At 50.0% G+C, this 19,927-nt stretch overlaps 1 protein-coding gene across 3 annotated transcripts; it reads right to left on the minus strand.

The window, feature by feature from the left end:
- Positions 1-1,143: 1,143 nt before the first annotated feature.
- ARHGDIA (Rho GDP dissociation inhibitor alpha) lies at positions 1,144-19,575 on the minus strand. 3 transcript variants are annotated; one of them, XM_044983041.1, is made up of 6 exons: positions 19,431-19,575; positions 7,694-7,904; positions 7,060-7,143; positions 5,277-5,353; positions 5,062-5,125; positions 1,144-2,968 (listed from the first exon to the last, which is right to left on the minus strand). In XM_044983041.1, exons 2-6 carry the CDS (start codon positions 7,881-7,883, stop codon positions 2,769-2,771), a joined length of 615 nt encoding a protein of 204 aa, XP_044838976.1. In that variant the 5' UTR covers positions 7,884-7,904; positions 19,431-19,575; the 3' UTR covers positions 1,144-2,768. The 3 variants fall into 3 exon arrangements, with proteins under 3 accessions (XP_044838976.1, XP_044838977.1, XP_044838979.1); XM_044983042.1 differs by lacking the exon at positions 19,431-19,575 and adding an exon at positions 19,298-19,430; XM_044983044.1 differs by lacking the exon at positions 19,431-19,575 and adding an exon at positions 18,987-19,107.
- Between the last annotated feature and the right edge of the window lie 352 nt (positions 19,576-19,927).

The raw sequence follows: 19,927 nt of genomic DNA on the forward strand, positions 1-19,927 counted from the left end.
TCAAAAAAAAATCTAGCAGAACTCTCTGTGCCCAGAGTTTGGACAGACTGTCACAGGAGACACTAAGATTGCCTCAGACAGGATTTCACCCTACCACCAACTGCCTATAGGCAGTTTGTTCTGTAAGAACCAGCTATGGGTGGGTTTATTGCACTGGTGCTGGCTACCATAACTGACATCAGGCCTATTTCAGTACTGCAGTAACCCTTTGCACTACTGGCAGATTAGTCAAGGTTCACCACCTAGCAGGGATGGCACCTCATCCAGCAGGACCAGGAAGCAGCCTGAGTGAGCAGAGGAAACTAAGACAGCCAGAGCAATAGAACTGGACCTGCACCCCAGCTTGCCACACAGTAAGAGCTCATGGAGACACATCCTTGGTGCTCAGAGTTGTCACATGAACACCATGCAGCACTTAAGATGAAGGGCAGAAAAGGGGGTGGCTCTGTCACAGGTAAATTAATTCCCCCTGCATCTTCCCCCCATCACAATCTTTTGACTAAGGTAGCTGTGCTGCTCCACAAATCCCAACCAACTCCCATTGCATCGCTCCAAGCTCCTGGCCCTCACCTTCAAGGTGCTGTGCACTTCACTCTGGCGAGTCAGTACGTGTCCTCCTGCATCCCAGGCACTCGAGTCCCACCAGATTTCTTCACGCCTCCCACGAGCTCACTTCTTCACTGTTCCTTGCCGCAATGCACTTTGCTCTGACACTTGCATTCGGTTCTTAGATATCTAATTCCTTGGTGCACAGGCTTCCTCCTCTTGGTTGCCTGGAAAGCACCGTGTATGAGCATAGTCCCATATAAACACACCATTGCTCCCCAACACTGCTGCCTTAGTGGAGGCCACAGGAAAGGCAGGAGCTGATTGCAAGGGACAGGTTTTCTTTACATACAAACCTTTGCAATAGCAGTGAAGGGGACAGTGTTAAGGGAGAAGCTGCACAGTCCTAGGGAAGCACCTTCCCCATCTTTGTTCCCACCACCTCCAAAGATCATTGCAGGGAAAGCCCTTCCCAGCACCTGCTGGTGTACAAGGAATTAGTGAACTTGGGGTCCTAGGCCTGTCCCTCTCTCACAGGCCACTTACTCTTCTTCCAGGTCTCCAGAAGGTAAGAAGATTCAAAGGGACAGCGCAGGGTCAGTTTGAAGATTTTATTTAACTGTCATAAAAGGGGAAGCAGATGATTCCAAATCTGTTAATCTGGGTCTAAGATTTACAGACAAAATGCACCAAATCAAATTAACAAAAATCTCTCTCTAAAGGGCAGGGGGAGAGGAAGAGTTGGGGCAGAAGATGTAGCTACAGGAAAACCACACACACTTGGTCCCAGTTTGGTACAACATCAGTGTTATCAAAGCAACCAGAGAAGATGGCTGCAGAGCTGGAACATGCTTGTCCAGTAGCCAGAGGGTCCTGGAGAGTTCCTGCCCTCCGCCTACCATGCCAGTGTGGGTGTTAGGGATGCCAGGCTGCAGTGCTGTGAGGATGCAAGGGGAAGAGGAACTGCTCTGGAGACATGGAGTCTACTTGTCAAGGCAATAAATACTGACAGGCCAGGCACGAGATTTCAAAGGCAGAACTGATACATAAGGCATTAACTGCTCTTGAATATTTGTCCATTGCAAGCTCTTTGTTCTGACCAGGTTGTGAAAGCAGCTGCAGAACTGGACTGATTTATCCCCCAGCCGAAAACCAAACCAAGAGATGGGGCAGGAGCTGCCCTGGCATTTCAGTGCTTTACAGCCAAAAAATGGCTCCAATGAAATAATTCGGCGGTGACAGCAGCACTCATGACTCCCGTACCCACCACAGGAAAGATGCTGGGGCAGACACAGGAAGGCACTGGGCTGTTGAGAGATCTACACTAACAGGGCCAACACCTCCGTAGCAGAAAGTGGGAGAGTTCTGCCAGTACGGCTTTTTCTGGACATCCCCAAGGATGGCTCTGTGTGGACTGGGAGCAGCACAGGATGCCACAAGCCCTCCTCCTCTCAGGTCAGTAGGCTCAGGAGAATAGGCCAGCAGCAAAGTTAGTTGTGACTCATTTCTAATAAACCAATTCAATGAGAGTGACTGAGATGAGAGGGCAGCATGCTAACAAACCAATGGGGTGGGAGCTAACAAGGTCAGGGCCCCTTCCTAGAGGATGCATGTTACACACATTAAGGCATCATGGTTACAGGAAACAGCCACAAATGAAGCTGTCAGCCAGCATTCAAGACACTGCCTGGAGGGGACGGGCGGGGCGGGGCAGGCCACAGACATGATTTTAGCCTACAGAAAGGTTCAGCGACTGCCTGGCATCACAATTCCTCAGCCACCCAAAATGAGGCACCACCCTAAGAGCAGGAGCACTAGGAAAAGCCCCCTATGTGTGGGGAGCAGCTTGGAGAGTCCCTCTCCTTCAGCACCTGCCTGTGGTTTATTCCAATGAAGAAAGGTCAGATGCAGCAACGGGAGAAGACCCTGATCAGGGCCCTGGGAGGGCAGGAAGCACTCCCACTTCTGTGTGTGGTGGAGAGGCCTAGGGGACAGATGCCCGAGGCAGGCGGCTGGAGGTCAGATGCAGACAGCATGGTTTGGTCAGCTCCGTTCAGTGATTCTCTGGGGGAGGGAGGGGGAGAGTTACTGAGCTGAGAGCTCTTCTTAAGAAATGGGAGGGGAAGGTGAGGTTCCAATGTCAGCACTTTGATACAGGGTGGGATTTCTACTGTAGCCACTGCCTGGCTAACTCTCTCTCTGGGGACTGGCCTGTGGAGGGGCTACTCCTTCCACTCCTTCTTGATGGTCAGGTTCCACTCCCAGGACAGATGGTCAGTCTTATCATCATCTGTGAATTTGGATTTGATGTTGTAGCTGCCCCGGGCCAGCATACCCTTTGGGGCTTCCTCCATGGGGGTCAGGAACTCGTACTCCTCTGCTCGGGGCCCATAGCTCCCAACCATATAGTCAGTCTTGTCAACTGGAAAGAGACAGGAGTGGGGGTGGAAAAGAATGAGCCTCCCCAGAACTCATGCTGAACTGCATGAACAGATTCTAGCCCCTCCCGACTACCGTGCCACCTCCCCACAGAAGGCACACAGCTGGGCTCAGAGCTAGAGAATTCAGACACTCCATGCTAGCTGAGCTCCTTCCACATGGAGAGGGACACCCGCCCACCCAGTGCGGCAGGCCAAGCAACAGGAGGGGAAGAACCCGCTATTTGTTCAGCACTAAGTTTTGCTTCATTCGAGGCCGATCAGCTCAAATGCAGCCGGAGCCACTGACATCATCCAGACCCTTGCACTGCAGCAGAGCCTGAAGGAAGTTTCCCACCGCCAGTGCTGAGCCAAAGGTGCACATGAGCAGCGGTTCTCAACTGGGGGTCCCCAAACCCTTTCAGGGGGGCCGCGGAGCCCCCCGGTGAAACCCGGTGCCCTGATCCCCAGCGCTGAAGCCAGGCGTGGCATGGGGCTGAAGCTGGGAGCCACACTGGGACCCTCCCAACCCGCACGCTGAGCTACTCGCCTCACTTAGCACAGCCCCTAGCTACCCCGTCCTGGCACCCTGAGCTACTCACCTCACTTAGCACAGCCCCTAGCTACCCCGTCCTGGCACCCTGAGCTACTCACCTCACTTAGCACAGCCCCTAGCTACCCCGTCCTGGCACCCTGAGCTACTCGCCTCACTTAGCACAGCCCCTAGCTACCCCGTCCTGGCACCCTGAGCTACTCGCCTCACTTAGCACAGCCCCTAGCTACCCCGTCCTGGCACCCTGAGCTACTCGCCTCACTTAGCACAGCCCCTAGCTACCCCGTCCTGGCACCCTGAGCTACTCGCCTCACTTAGCACAGCCCCTAGCTACCCCGTCCTGGCACCCTGAGCTACTCGCCTCACTTAGCACAGCCCCTAGCCACCCCGTCCTGGCACCCTGAGCTACTCGCCTCACTTAGCACAGCCCCTAGCCACCCCGTCCTGGCACCCTGAGCTACTCGCCTCACTTAGCACAGCCCCTAGCTACCCCGTCCTGGCACCCTGAGCTACTCGCCTCACTTAGCACAGCCCCTAGCTACCCCGTCCTGGCACCCTGAGCTACTCGCCTCACTTAGCACAGCCCCTAGCTACCCCGTCCTGGCACCCTGAGCTACTCGCCTCACTTAGCACAGCCCCTAGCTACCCCGTCCTGGCACCCTGAGCTACTCGCCTCACTTAGCACAGCCCCTAGCTACCCCGTCCTGGCACCCTGAGCTACTCGCCTCACTTAGCACAGCCCCTAGCTACCCCGTCCTGGCACCCTGAGCTACTCGCCTCACTTAGCACAGCCCCTAGCCACCCCGTCCTACCCCGTCCTGGCACCCTGAGCTACTCGCCTCACTTAGCACAGCCCCTAGCTACCCCGTCCTGGCACCCTGAGCTACTCGCCTCACTTAGCACAGCCCCTAGCTACCCCGTCCTGGCACCCTGAGCTACTCGCCTCACTTAGCACAGCCCCTAGCTACCCCGTCCTGGCACCCTGAGCTACTCGCCTCACTTAGCACAGCCCCTAGCCACCCCGTCCTGGCACCCTGAGCTACTCGCCTCACTTAGCACAGCCCCTAGCTACCCCCTACCTGCATCCTGGGCAGTTTTCAAACTTTTTGAACTGAGTCCCCCCTTTGAGTTATATTTTTAGTTGCATCCCCCCACAGCCCAGACAGGCTGGGTGGCCTCCTGAGTGAGTCAAGGGGTGGAGGTGGTGCTGCCTCCCTGGACCCTGCTGTGCGGAGCTGGCTTGAGCCCCGCCAGCCCTTGCCCCCCACCTCCCAAATAGAAGTAAAACTATGCCTATGCCCAAGGGTCCACCACCGGCCCAGACCCCCACACTCCCCCCCCAAGGCCCTGACGTTTTTATAGCATATTGAGGGGGGCCTCAGCAAGAAAAAGGTTGCGACTCCTCTGTTCTAAAAGTAAAGAGTCTCCTCCCACCATGCCAGAGCCAGCTGGAGTGTGGGGGTGGCACATACATCTCACTGCAGTGGGCCTGGCTGGGAGACCCCACCCTTGCAAAGCAATGTCTGGGACAATGGAAGCACTTACTTTTCACTCCTTTCCTGAACGTGTGCTGAATGTACTTCAGCCCCGACACGATCTCCTTGTTCACCTGTAGAGATAAACAAGACTTCACAGCAGAGCGGCCACCGCCCTCCCCATATCTGGGGAAGGGCAGGGGCCTGTGTCTCAATGCATCCCTTGGGATTGGTGACCTCCCTCTTTCAGACAGGCTTGGGTCAGTGACGCTCAAAAGTTCTTACCCGGAAGGAGATTTTTATCCGATACTCCACACCCTCCTTCAGCACAAATGACTGTTTCTTGTAGCTTTCCAGGTTACCTACAGAGAAGGGAGAAGTTTGCTCAGACTCCCTAGGGACTGTGCTGTGGGATGCATTTGGGGTGGGCCCTGTACCGGAAACTGTAGCTATTGGAATATAAACAAGTGTGAGGTTACAGGCAGGGGAAGTGTCCCTTCCTTCATGTCAGGGTCCTCCCTTGCCCCAGCTCCTGCATTAACGCCTTTGGTTTCCACAGAAGACTGCAAAGCCCAACAGGGGAGAGCATCCCAGCCGCTCTTCTCCCAGGAAGGAAGAGAATGTGATTTACTCATGGGTGTCCCCGTTTAGGGATCTCACCACCTCGCACCCACCCACACTGGAAGCTACCACCATTTCTAAGTTGGGCCATGCAAGCCCTAAGGAATCCACCTATTCACACCAGAGGATATGGCTCAGTTTCAGAATGACTCGCTCTCCTAATGAGACTCAACACCAAGCTCCTCTTCCCAGAATCAGCAGGAAGAAATGTGATCCTCAAACAGAGAAACCTGGAGACCTGGCTCTGACACTAAAAATCTGGTATCCCAGTGGGCCCGCCAGTCCCATTATCAGGAAGCTACTGGTTATGCTGTAATTCCAGCCTCTTGCCATTAGAGGAGGCTGGTGCAACATTCCCCATGGATTAGAACCCAGGGAAGCCTTTCATTCAACAGCTTATTTTGGGGCAGTATTTTTAAGAGAGTTCTGGCAACAGTAACTTGTTTGTGGAGCAATTTGGAATACTTCATTTAGCCTGGGGCTCAGTCCTGCACCCCCCTGGCCTGAGCAGAGTTTGGTAGGAGGAATGAGGAGTTATGGCAGGATTAGGGCCATGGGTTTCCTAACTTTAGGAAAGCAGGTTTCAGAGGGGTAGCTGTGTTAGTCTGTATCAGCAAAAACAACAAGGAGTCCTTGTGGCAACGTAGAGACTAACAAATTTATTTGGGCATAAGCTTTCGTGGGCTAGAACCCATTTCATCAGATGCATGAAGTGAAAAATACAGGAGCAGGTATGAATACATGAAAGCATGGGAGTTGCTTTACCAAGTATGAGGTCAGTCTAATGAGATAAATCATTTACAGCAGGATACCAAGGGAGGAAAAATAACTTTTGAAGTGGTAAGAGAGTGGCCCATTACAGAAAGTTGACAAGAAGGTGTGAGTAACAGTAGGGAGAAATTAGTATTGGGGAAATTAGGTTTAGGTTTTGTAATGACCCAATCACTCCCAGTCTTTATTCAGGCCTAATCTGATGGTGTCCAGTTTGCAAATTAATTCCAGTTCTTCAGCTTCACGTTGGAATCTGTTTATGAAGTTTTTTTGTTGAAGAATTGCCACTTTTAGCCTGTGCTTTCCAAGTGGCTCCTGGGCTCCTCCAGCTGGTAACATCTAAGTAGCGCTTGCAGGACTGAATGTGCACAACCAACAGGAGTCCGAAAGGTACTGTGCTAGGGGCCCTTCACACTGCAGTTCAGGTACAGGGAGCAGAGAGGCTGCAGTACTGTCCACCAGGCTGGAAGCCCCAAACTCACAGGAGGAGCCTGGCCCCCTGCAAGTTATATTTGGAAATACACATTTCATCAGGTCACTTCCACCTCTGGGCTCCAGGTCAGAATGGACAGTGGACCTGGCCTGGCCCCCCACCAGAGCTCCTGATTGTCTGCACTGAGCAAGCCTAGGTCTGTCTCCCGTGGAAGATACACCGCAGTGCCCATCTCCTGCTTACCTGTCAGGTCCAGCTCCAGAGGACCAGGGGCAGTGGCACAGACCAGTGTCAGTTTGGTCACCACCACATTAGGAGTACTGGGATCTAAGACGAAGAAGAGGCTGTTAGACAAGTCCTAAAAGTGCTAATGACATCCCCGCCCCAGGTCCCAACCCATATACATCCTTCTCTCTCCTTTCACTCAGTTCCTGGAAACACAAAGAAGCAGGTAAGAACTAGAAAGAATGGGCCTGCCTGGAGCAGAGATCCAGGGTTCCCCTTGTTTTATACCCAGGGAGGAAAGATGTCTCAGAACCTTTCATTCAGAAGTAACATCCCAGAAGATATTGACTCACAAGCTTTAGTCAAAGAACCAATGACTGACTTAAGCTAGCCAGGTAAAGACTGGCAGACCAGACAGCTAGCAGTGCCCTCGTTGGAGGGTTACTCACAACTGGTCATTTGCATCCTCGAGTTAAAGCTGGGCTTTCTGCAGCATGTATGAAGAGAGATCTAGGAGGAGGATGGGAGGGTTCTTAGTGTCTGCCTGAAGCAGTTAGAGGTGTAAAGAGGTCTTGGCTGTTATAGCTGTTTGTGCAGACATTGAAGTTGTAGCAGATAGAACCACATGCTCTGAGATGACACCAGGACTCACCAGTAGCTACGCTGACAGATCCCAGCAGAGCCTCCTTGTATTTCCGTAGACTCTCATCATCCTTGTCCAGCTCCTGGATCTCTTGGATGCTTTTCTGGGCAGGTGGTTTGTAGTTGACTGAGTGTTCATCTTCCTCATTCTCTGCTGCAATCTGGGCCAGCTGCTCTGTGGTCGGCTCCTGCTCTGCCATCTTTACACACGTGAGTTACACCTAGGAGGGGAGAGTGGGAAATGGGATCAGTGGCCTGATGTAGCTGCTTCCTGCACAAGAGGCCCTTCTGCTGAGAAGTCCTCAGGGCTCTTCAATAGACACCTCATTCCTTCTTCAGCCAAAGCAGGGCTCCCCACAGATAGCTGGCCAGTAACTCCAGCTTTCGGAGGGCTCAGTTCAATGCACTCTTGTTCCCAAATGCCTGTGGGAGGTTTTGCTAGCTGTCTCAGGGGAATGAATTGGGGAGGACATTCCCAGAACACCTAGCTCTCTGCAGCATGTGCCCTCTTACGAGCACCTGAGTCAGAGTTTGGCAAGCAAGTGCAGAATCTTTGGTTAACCCCTGGAGTCCCAACTGCACCAGGGGGTGGGGAGACGTCAATCTCTGCATGTTGTTTGTTAAATTGCTAGGACAACAGATAGCCTTTTGAGAAGTGTGATTAGATAAGCCTTCTACCCACAGGAACAGCTGAGTGGAGAAACCCAAAGAGTAGATCTGGGCCTGTGTTACATTCTGCTTCCCTACAGCACTCAAGTCTATCTAAGAAGAGATGTCTGCTCCATTGTTGGCCCAAGTCCCAGAGGCCTCAGCGATGATCAACAGGCCTGTAGCTCAAAATGCAACTGGATCAGTCTGTTCTAAAAAGGGGCACTGGCTGTCCCCAAATTGCAGGGAAAGGCACCTGCCTTGGCCAATCTCACATTCAGTCCTTTCCAAAGGCCTGAGCCAAGGCAAGGCCAGTGAAAAGCAGCAGCTATCGGATTAACAGCATTTGTACTAACTTGGCTCAATGGTGCATGTCTCCAGCCACTTTCTGAACAGGCAGTAGGAAGCAGTGTGTGAAGTAGCCATCGTTAAGGGTGAAGCACCATTCCCATTATAAAAGCCATTCTCAACTCCCACCCCACAATCCCCCGCTCAAGCTTCACGGGCCACATCATCCAAGACGAGGTTTTCCTCAGAAAAATATCAGAAGAGTTTAAAGTTAATGGTGAAGATTTTGAAAACCCATGACTGTCTGAAGCTTCCCTGTAGTGGGCACCCCAACTACAAACACTCCAGAAGTATCACATTTTACAAACAAGCAGTGAAGGGATCCAGACATTTCCCCACCTTTTAGCCTGGTCTACACTTAAAAATTAGATCAGCCTAGCTACATTATTCAGGCTGTGAAAAATGCTGTTCCCTGTGCAATGTGGTTAAGATCAACTTAACCCTCAGTGTAGACTCAGCTAGGTCAACCTAGCCACCACCTCTTGGAGAGGTTGGTTAAATACATCAATGGAAAAACCCCTTCTGTCAATGTAGGAAGCGTCTATATTACAGGACTACTGCAGCACCATAGCTGTACTGCTGTGGTGCAGACATACCCTAAATCAGTGGTTCTCAAACTTTTGTACTGGTGACCCCTTTCACACAGCAAGCCTCTAAGTGAGATCCCCCCCCTTATAAATTAAACACTTAATATATTTAACACCATTATAAACGCTGGATGCAAAGAGGGGCTTGGGGCGGAAGCTGACACCTTGTGACCCCCTGAGGGGTCCCAACCCCAAGTTTGAGAACCCCTGCCCTAAATTCTTCATTACTCCCTATCATCCTACATGACTTGCCATCCATTCATTTTGCCTCCTAAAATTTTGCATATATAGATGCAGATGTCAAAATGGGTAAGACAATTATAAAATCCTGTTCACGATTCAAGGGAGCCATTTCCAATATACTGCATCATATCTACTACAAAAATACTCCAGGCTCAATCAAGTTAAATACAACCTTGTAAGGACTACATAGACTTACATAAACCTACAACACCTCTACACAGATACCCAGTGGCTGGAGGTTGAAGCTAGACAAATGCAGGTGAGACACAGATCACAATGTAACAGTGAAGGAATTAGCCACTGGGAAAACTCAGCTAGAGATGAAGATTCTTACTCATTTGAAGTCTTAAAATCAATATTTTATTTTAATTTTTTGAAAGATATGCTATAGCTCAAACAAGTTCTGGGTTTGATGCAGAAATTATGAGATTCTCTGGCCTGTGTCAGGCCCGATCATCATAATGGTCCCTTCAGATCTTAAAAATCTATGAACCTTCTAATCAACATATTTCATAACCAAAGATCAATTATTCCATTTCTACTCCCCCAATAGATCACCTCAAGGAAAAAGCTCCCAGAACTCAGACATGAGACACCCTGCGATTATACATCAGTTAGTTTCTTCTACTACACATCTGATACACGAGAGTGACAACAGCATATATTGCATTCTAGAAAGACATGTCAATGTCAGGTGTGAGTCAGGTGGAGAGTGGGGGCTCAGCCGGACCCATTCATTTCCCGACTCCTTTGGGAGGAGGTTTTGGTAAGGGAAGCGTGTGGGGGTGCTAGATGGACTCCAGTGAAACATTCAACCAGGATGTTAACTGCACTTATTTTATGTAAGTCTTGTTTGGGACTTACATAAAGTTCTGCTCCATTTGTGATGTTCTCCGCCACCTCCTGAATATCTCTGCTACATGAGAAGCAGCCCTAGCAGGACCATCAAAATAGACAAGAGAAAGTTCCAGCTGCCAGGGCTCTCAGGTCCAAATACGGCTGCCTACATGGCCTGAAAATCAACCAAAGAGCCTAGAAACCCAAGCATGGCACAAGCACAGAATCTCCACCTGGGAACAGAACTGTGCATTTCTGATAAGCTGGCCAAAGCTCCCAGGAACTAGCTTTTTGGGGTGGCAGTTTCAGTGTACTCTCAGACAGCACTCTAGGGTGCTCACTCAACACTTCCAGACTTGAGGTAGAGATTTTCTGCCTGCTCCGGCTAGCCACAGGAAAGCAATCAATCAAGAATGGAGCAGCTTCCTCTAGTGAGGATGGAGTTGCTTAGCTAGCGTCTTGACAGGGTGTCCATGATGCATTTGGTATTGAGAAAGCCCAACAAAAAAGCCTCAGGATCACATCACAAGGCAAGGAGAGAACAGCCAAAGCATTCAGGATTATTCTTACACAGGTTTTCTAACTCAGGGATGGATGGAAAGCAGGTGGCTCTTGGGCATGAACAAGAAAACTTTCCATGGCCAGTCTGCACTTAATATTCCACAATCGGCAGCATTGACCCAGCCTCTGAGCAGATGCTTCTGCTGCCACAGCTCCATTGTAGAGGGCTTCTTCAGACTAGATGATCTACTGGTCCCTTCTGGCCTTAATCTACAAATTCGGTGGGAAGATGTCTGATCTCTGGTATATCACCTTTCACCTGTTTCCCCTGTATTGAGCCCAATAATATGTTTGGCTAATGCATCTTTTAAAAAGGCATCCATCTAAGTCTGGATTTGAAGACCAGAGATGAAATCCACCACTTCCATTGGTTAACCTTCCAATAGTTAATCAACCTCATTGTTAAAAAGCTGCCTTATTTCTAATTCTAAGTTTGTCTGGCTTCAGTTTCCAGCAATTGGTTCTTGTTCTGCCTTTCTCTGCTAGATTAAAGAGACTTTTAGTAGCTGGTATTTTCTCTCCATCGAGATATTTACACACCACATTTTCCTGGATTAGATAAGAAGATTGGTCTCACTCTAAGGCATTTTCTCCACCCCTCACATTGTTTGTGGCTCCTTTCTGCACCCTCTGCAGTTTTTCAACATCCTTTTAAAAAATGTTGACCCCAGAACCACACACACTAGAATCAGTCTCAGAGGTAAAAACCACCTCCTCATTCCGACTCACTACTCCTGGTTTAGACAAACAAGGGTTACATTAGCTCTTTGCTGCAGCATCACACTGAGAGCTTGTCCACTCTGACCCCTAAATCCTTTTCGGGGTCAGTGCTTTCCAAGATACAGTAACCAATTTTAAAAGTATGACCTACATTTTTTATTTCTAGATGTCTGACCTTTTACTTGGTGTATTGATGAATTTTCTTTGAATGGGCCCAGCTTATCAAGTGATCCACATCAGTGGCTCTCAACCTTTCAGACTACTGTAATCCTTTCAGGAGTCTGATTTGTCTTACATAACCCCCAAGTTTCACCTCACTTAAAAACTACTGCTTACAAAATCAGTCAAATACACAGAAGTGTCATAGCCCACTACTACTGAAAAATTGTTTTCTTTTTGATGTTTACCATAGAATTATAAATTAATTGGAACATAAATATTGTACTTGCACTTCAGTGTGTAGTATATAGAACAGTATAAACAAGTCATTGTATGAAATTGTGGTTTGTGATGACTTCGCTAGGGCTTTTTATGTAGCCTGCTATAAAACTAGGCAACTATCTAGATGAGTTTAGTACCCCCTGGAAGACCTGTGCGTACCCCCGGTTGAGAACCACTGATCTAGATCACTCCGTAGGACTGCCCTTTCCCCAATTACCATTCCACCACAAGTTTTTATCAACAATGATTTTATACTTATTTCGGGATCCTTTATAAAAATATTGAAGAGCATCAGACCTAGAACTGATCCCTGCTGAAGTCCACTAGAAATACTCTCACTTAATGATTCCCCACTGACAGCTACTTCATGATCTCTGTTAGCCAGTTAATTTAACATGTGCTTCACTCATGCTGTCTAGTTCTCACACTTTACAAAAGTCTATTACACCTACAAAGTTACCTTTATCAACCAACCTTTAGTTTCATCAACAACTAAATCAGGTTTGACAAGAGCTATTCACAAGAGACTAGGGAGAGGCAGATAGTCTCCCATTAGCTGCCATTGAGACGCACTGCGGAACTGCAGGGGGAGAGTCTCCTGTTTCTCCTGGGTGGATGATGCAGCCATTTGCTCCCAAACTCCAACTATTCCCCTCACACCAGAGGAAGGGAAGCCTCCACTTTGAGTTGTCATAATTAATCACTAATTAAACCTCAAGTCAGAGCAAAGGGAACCTGGAGGAGGCCAAGCTATCCAAAGGCAGAACTCGAATCCAGAAGTGACCTCCCCTGCAGACACTTGTTAAAGAGGCCCAGTTAGAGTGCCTCTCTAAGGTCACTATCTGCACTCTGGCCAGTGCTGGACACTTGAAAGTTGTCAGAATTTCAACGCAAAACACAGCAGACCAGCACAGTGCTAATGCAGCTCCTCCCAGTCCTGCACTCCACTCCGGAAGCTGGCTTGGCTCTGCATGGGTGTGTCCACATGCTTTGGACATTACCGAAGAGCTGCTGCCGCCACCAGCAGCAGCAGTCTTGCATTGGTCAGAGCAGGAAACCAGTTCGACAAGCCTCTGTCTGAACCCCAAGCATGGAGCTGTGTCCCATTTGCTCACCCCACAACAAAGCAGCTGGGGTATCTGTGTTTTCCCCTCCCCTAGCAGCACCTAGTCTCCATCAGCAGGGCCGGCTCCAGCTTTTTTGCCTCCCCAAGCAGCTGGGGGGAAAAAACAAAACAAAAAAAAAACCCTGATTGAGCAGCCCCTGAAGAGCTGCCGAAGAGGAAGAGACTGAGTGAAGGACTCACCGCCGAAGACTAAAGCGGAGCGCTTGAGCTGCCACCGAAGACCCGGACATGCCGCCCCTTTCTACTGGCTGTCCCAGGCACTTTGCTGGTGCCTGGAGCTGGCCCCATCTTCCCAAGCATCCAGACCTCCCAGCCCCCAAAACAGACACATTTTGAATAAGCATTCTGCCTCAAGGGGGACAGAGGTGCTGCTCTGCTAATCATCACCTGTAATTGCCCTCATTATAGAATTAGACCCATTGGCATGGATGGACGGGAACACCAGAGAGCCTGGATTAATACTTTAAGGACCATTGAAGTATCCCATTAGCCACACAGGAACCAGCCCTTTCCCTGCCTCTCACACTGACAAACTAGAGAATTTCTAAGGCCAGGAAAAGCTGCTGCAGATAACAGCTGGGAAAAGCAAACCCCAGCCCGCCAGTCACCTGGGAGGTCAGGGCTGTTAACGCCCAGCAGCTCAGGACAGGGCTCATCTCTCCTCAGAAGAAATGGACAAGAGTAATGCTGCTGCAGTTTCTTCAGCAAGGCCCCCAGGCAGAGCTAAGAACAGTAACATCATAAATCAGAAGCCACACAATGCAGCAGAGCTCTTGGGAGGGGAGGCCTGTGAGACCCTTGTGTGGGTAGAGGGGTGCAGAGGTACATTGCAAAGTACTGGGGGGGGGAGGGGGGAGCAAGGCACTCCTACCTACACTGAAAAGCACATGCCTGAGGTCACAGTTCCTCCACTGCTTCTTCAGGAAAGGCACCAAGCCAGAAAGGAAGGAGGCTTCCAGGCACACAAAGCTTTTCCCAAGGCCCCTGACCTCTTCCTTTGGGCTTCAGAGAGAAGCCATTTACCACAGTTCAGGGTTAGGAGGATAGTGGGGGCCTTAGGGTAACAGGCACTTTGCTGTTCATTTCCAGGTGCCCCCTGCTGGGTGACATTGCTAGACAAACCAAAATCAAGGAATCAATTGCAACTGAACTTCCCAGAGCCACCCTATGGCCTGTGCTCACGAGTCCCATACCATCAGGAGCACAGGCCTAACGTGTGTAGCAGGCACATGACCTCCTGCAGAAGAGAGGCAGCGCCTCCCCCCCGCCACATCTTAATTCCTTCTTCTAAGGACATTAGTCGTTTTATTGGCTAAGTGGCGCTAATGTCCTGATGTGATAATTGATAGTGTGTGACAGATCACAGGTCAAACCACAGGCATTGCAGGGAAACTCCCTTCTCAGGCACCTCCAGATCCTAGCTGCCTAGGAAATGCTCACCGTTAGAAGGTTCTGTCCTACAGATGCTGTAATGGACCTAAAACATAACCATTGCCTAACATGGACTGTCATTTTCTTCCTGGTCTTAGAATCCTTCTGATCGTTGTCATTGTCCTGAACACTGGATTACCTCCCACTAGCCTAGCATCCCATCTCTGATCACCTTCCTTTGGACTTCCCCAAGTTGCAGTTTTCAACCGCAAGTTCAAACCAGAAAGATATTTAACTACAGACAGATCACCATTTACCATGACGATAGGTTTCTGAGTGGTAGCCGTGTTAGTCTGTCTCAGCAAAAAGAATGAGGAGTACTTGTGGCACCTTATGACACCCAAGAGTCTACAGTAGGGAAGAACCTCAAGCCAGTTTTGGCAGGATCTTCCAGAGTCTGTCACCAAACTTGATCTGTAACACAGCTAAAGAGCCTCCAGGCTCCTGAGAGAGTCCGACTATCTACAACAGGATAATACGTGCCTGTTGCTGGCTAAAGCCACTTCTGAGTGGGAAGAGAACTCCCAGACTCTACTGCTTCTGGAAAAGTCAGGTTCTAGACTGTCTTGCTCCAAGCAATGATGCAGCTGCATAAGGCTCCAGATGCACCTCATGCTATCCAGAACCTTGGAGATCACAAAAGAGGAACAATGCTTGTGAGAAATTGGAGCAGGCTGAATCACTTCCCAGCAGAGGGAACTCTTACTGTCTTTATCCGTCTATCCAAGAGCCCTGCTGTTTCAAAACTTACAAACTGTTAGTTCCTCCAGGGTTAAGCAGGCAGGACATGAGCACTAGAAAGAGACCCAGGCTCCTAAGAAACTGCAACCTGACTAGTTACAGCCTGATTAATGATGTAGCAACCAAGAAGCTAGCAGTATTGCAAGGAAGGACATCAGCCCCTGCTACCCAAGAAATCTGCTGGTGAAAAGACATGCCCCAATTTCTGCCTTTTACACGAACAATCCCCAGAACAGAGACCCCTACAGAGCAACTAACACTATATGCTCTACATTAGAAGCTCTGTGGCCGCATCCCCAGTCAAAGCCCTTAGACACTACTAGAATACAAATAAGTAATAACTGAGTTTGACAGAAGGTCCCTTCAAGCAAGCTACAATTCTGGTTGGCCTGGGGGGTAAATGTGTTATGCTCAGTGAGGGAGACTGGGGGTCAGAGGTGAGTTTGGGCTCATCACCATGCTATCCCATGGTGGCAGCAGCGTGGATGGGTGCGTCACCTGGCAAAGAGAGCAAATGAGGACTGACTAATAACACCAGCAGGCAGGTTGACAGGATATTTCACATAAATTGCTCCCAAGCCCATACCCACAAGAATTCAGAAGAAAGGGAAAGTTAGAGGCTGATCATCCCACAGGGAAAGCCCCTCTTATGCCCTGGCACAAAGTTACTGCAGAATTCCAACTGTCAGGATTCCCAGCTTATCTGGAGGCTTCAGGTCCACCCACTGCCCAGTCATCAGGAATAATGAAAGGACTCCACAAATGCCCTGCATCTCCTCAGGCATGCTGCAGTTTGGATCCAAGTGTCCAAGAAGCTTCTGACCGCCAGAAGTTGGACTGGACTACACGGTTTGGATCACTCACTAAATTGCCTTACTCTCTTTACTCTCTCTGAAGCATCTGGGACTAGCCACTGTTGGAAGACAGGATATTAAGGTAAATGGACCATTGGTCTGACCCAGTATGGCCATTCTTATGATCTCTTTATGACCCAGCTTGGGGCTGCAGTAAGTACACTCGATAACACTCAGCAAGTGGGGAGCAGTCAGTCAGTCATGTCAAGACCCTTAGCACTCAATGGAAGATGACTATTAGCTGTGCTCCCCATTAAGAGTTCTTGTAGTCCTGTACTGAGTAGTGGTAACTGTCTGAATTCTGTGCATGCTGCAGTCTGGTTAGTGACACCAGTTAGTGCACAAGCTTTTCATCATGAGAGACAGCTGCACATATTGACAAGAATAAAATCAAGAAGTGTGGAGGGTCTTTGCTTATTTCCCTATTGGAAACATTACAATGCCACCCCACAGTGTGGTACAACTGATGATGATGGAGTCTCATGTCGACATAAGGGGATTCTACAAACCCTATAGGTGAATGATATACGCAAGGTCAGACCAATGCAAAAAACAGAAACCTGGTTACATGTGGAACAGACAAGATTGTCCATGACCATTGCAGATTCTTGTATCTTTGCTGTGCACTGTTCACATTTTTCACATACAGTGTTAACACACCTTGCGTCAAAAAGGTTAACAACATCATGACAAATCTGCTACCACCTTGCTCTGTCATGGGCTCTAGCTTCCCAACTGATGGGGGTCAACCTGATATGCTTTCAAGTTTGACTTTATTGGGTTTTTATACTGTTTGTACAGGCCACCATGAGAACAGATGCCTTGCATTATTTGACCATAAAACATGGTCTTGGGTACTCATGAGTTGGCCCATACAAGTGAGATTCCAAAACCAATGCAGCTGAGTTTTAATGAGCATGCTTTGAATGCCTGACATCCAAAAATGATTAAGGATTTTGAAACTGGGAATTTTGTCACACCATTTGCAGGGTCAACTGGAACAAATACGGCCCATATGGAAGTTTCCTAAGGTAGCAGCAATATGTTGCCAATATCTCACAACCATGTAAAACTGTTGTAAGTGCAACTGCCAATAGGCAGCTTATTGCTTATTTTGATGGCCTTATTGTTCCATAGGTGGTACAACTAGTACAGGGCTAGAATAATTGGGGTTCTGAATATTAGGACTGAGGTGCACTGCAAGAATTCTGGGAAACAGGACTGAAACAACAGAGCATTCTGGACTATAATTGAAGTTTAAGCCAGAATATAGGTGCTTCAGGTTGCTGAGAGCCATACGGCTGTATTAGGAGGGTGTGCTGCAGGTGAAGCTTGAAAAACATCAACAGAACTGTGTAGAGAATGCTTACACAGCACTTCCTATACTATGCTGAGCTGTGGCCAGCACTACCGCAATTTCATATATTTAGTTTAAAAAAAGGGAAGCTGCCATTTTCAGAGCTGTTAGGAAAGAGTCGGGAAAACCATGGAAGCCATCATCCTCTCCCTCCCCCACAATCTTCTGATGGGGCTTTCACACACTGGAAGCAGGTACATCAGGTATCTTAACAACCAAACTGCATACTCTTCATGCATATCTGCTTTGAAATGCACTGTGTCTGGCATTACAGAAGAAACAGTGGGACTTACTTTAACCATTCTAACAAAGCAGGAAGGCAACAAAGGGAAACCACTTCCAGATTTCCCATAACCAGCGCAATCCAAAAGCAAGCAGTGAAAATACCCCACATTTGAGGGAGGCTAGGAGAGCACCTAGCTGGTTGGGAAGTACAAGGATATGAACATTCACTGCACTTATTAAATGATGCTCAGAAAAGCAGGTTGCCACTAAGATCAATTCTGAATCTAAGAACAGCAGCACACAGCAGTAATGAGCCATCATAAAGCAGTTTCCCATACACAAATGCTCTGAGTCTAACACCCTAGCAGTCCAGAGACCTCCTCCCATTGAAGTCTAGCAACAAGTTTTAATTTGCTCCTCCCACACCATTGCACCAGTTTTTAAAAGACTCCACCATCAGTACTCTAAAGACTGTGCTGTAAAGTGGGGGGAATTCATACTCATGTGTATGGCCTCTCTCCGCTCCAGGTACTAAAGATAAGCTACAAAGGGAAAACACCAAGTTAGTATCAGAGGGGCGGCCGTGTTAGTCTGGATCTATAAAAGCAGCAGAGAGTCCTGTGGCACCTTATAGACTAACAGACGTATTGGAGCATGAGCTTTTGTGGGTGAATACCCACTTCGTCGGACGCACTGAGTTAGTGTCCTTTATGGTACATAAAAATCGTGTAAAAAGCTTCTACAGATCTTATATTAAGAATTCTGTTTGATATTCTGTCTCTGAACACTCTGGATGATTGCAGAACTACACATTCCCTAAAAACAAACCTGATTAACTGAGAAGGGAAACGGTTAAAGGGTATTTAATTCACAGCCAAGAAACAGCTGGAAAATGAGATTAATGAGCAACCCAACTCCTTCAAGGAAGGCTTTTGGATGCACCCACTTCATGTATCGAGGCTGTCAAAAGAAGTTTCCAGCAAAACGGCCAAGATAACTTTATATTCCTGATGTTTCAAGGCAGCCAAAAGGATTTTTTTTTGAGACAGTCAAAGTCCAGGCGCCCCTCCCTCGCCCTCCTTTGAACTCTAGCTATGACGCCAACTAGGGCAGCTACCAGAGACAAGGAAGTACCCGCTGTTCCCAAGCACCAGCCCACAAAGGCCACTGCCGGGGCTGCTCACCGCCCCGCGCGCTCCTGGCTGTCACCGGGATCCCGAACTAGCCGCTCCAGGGCCTCCCTCCGGCTGCTGCTCCCTGCGGGCCGGACAGGGGCCTCGCACCGCGCGGGCAGCAGGCCGAGCACGTGTCACGCCAGGCTCGTGACGAGGGCGCGGCACCAGCGGGGCGGCCCAGCCGGGAACGCGGCAGCGGCGGGGACGCCCGGCCCGTGCCCGACAAGGGGGCCCTCCACCGCCGCGCCCCCTCCGACCCGGGGGCCGAGAAGCACCGCAGCTCGGGCCCGCCCCGCCCGCGCATCCCAGCCCCACCCTACCCGGCCCGTTCGCCTCCTCGCGCTGCTGTGACAACGCCACCCGGATCCGCCCAGCCACCTCCGCGCGCGCCCCCGCACTTCCGGGACTCTGCCGTCACTTCCCGTTATAACAGGACAGAGCCCAGTGCCTCACTTCCGAGCAGGCCTCGCCGCGCTGATTGGCCAGAGAAGAGCGTGAGGGGCGCGCGACCGACGGTAACAATGATAGAGTTCGGATCCTGGATAGAGCGTCTCCAGAGGCGCCGTTACCCTCCTGACTAGCGAGCGCGGGACTTCCGGCTTGTTAGCGGAAGCCCTAGGGCTGATGGGCGGGACCGGGAGCATAGAACCCCCGCCCTCTGACGAGGATGACATCACCCCCGGCGGGAAGACGGAGACCGCTGGGCGGGAGTTTAGCTGGGGCTGGTCCCTGCTGCTGACCGCGCCTGGGGGCACGTGGCGGACGGGGCAGCCCCTCACGCGCACCAAGGGCCTAGAGCCTCTTCCCTCGCCGCCAGGACACAGTTCGGGGGGGGGCCGGGCCGCCCAGAGGATTCCGGGGTCTTCGGCGGCGGGGGGCCCTTCCGTTCCGGGACCCGCCGCCGAATTACCGCCGAAGCGGGACCCGCCGCCGAAGTGCGGCGGCGGGGG

The sequence above is a fragment of the Mauremys mutica genome, chromosome 12 (assembly GCF_020497125.1).
Source record: "Mauremys mutica isolate MM-2020 ecotype Southern chromosome 12, ASM2049712v1, whole genome shotgun sequence".
NCBI lineage: Eukaryota > Metazoa > Chordata > Testudines > Geoemydidae > Mauremys > Mauremys mutica.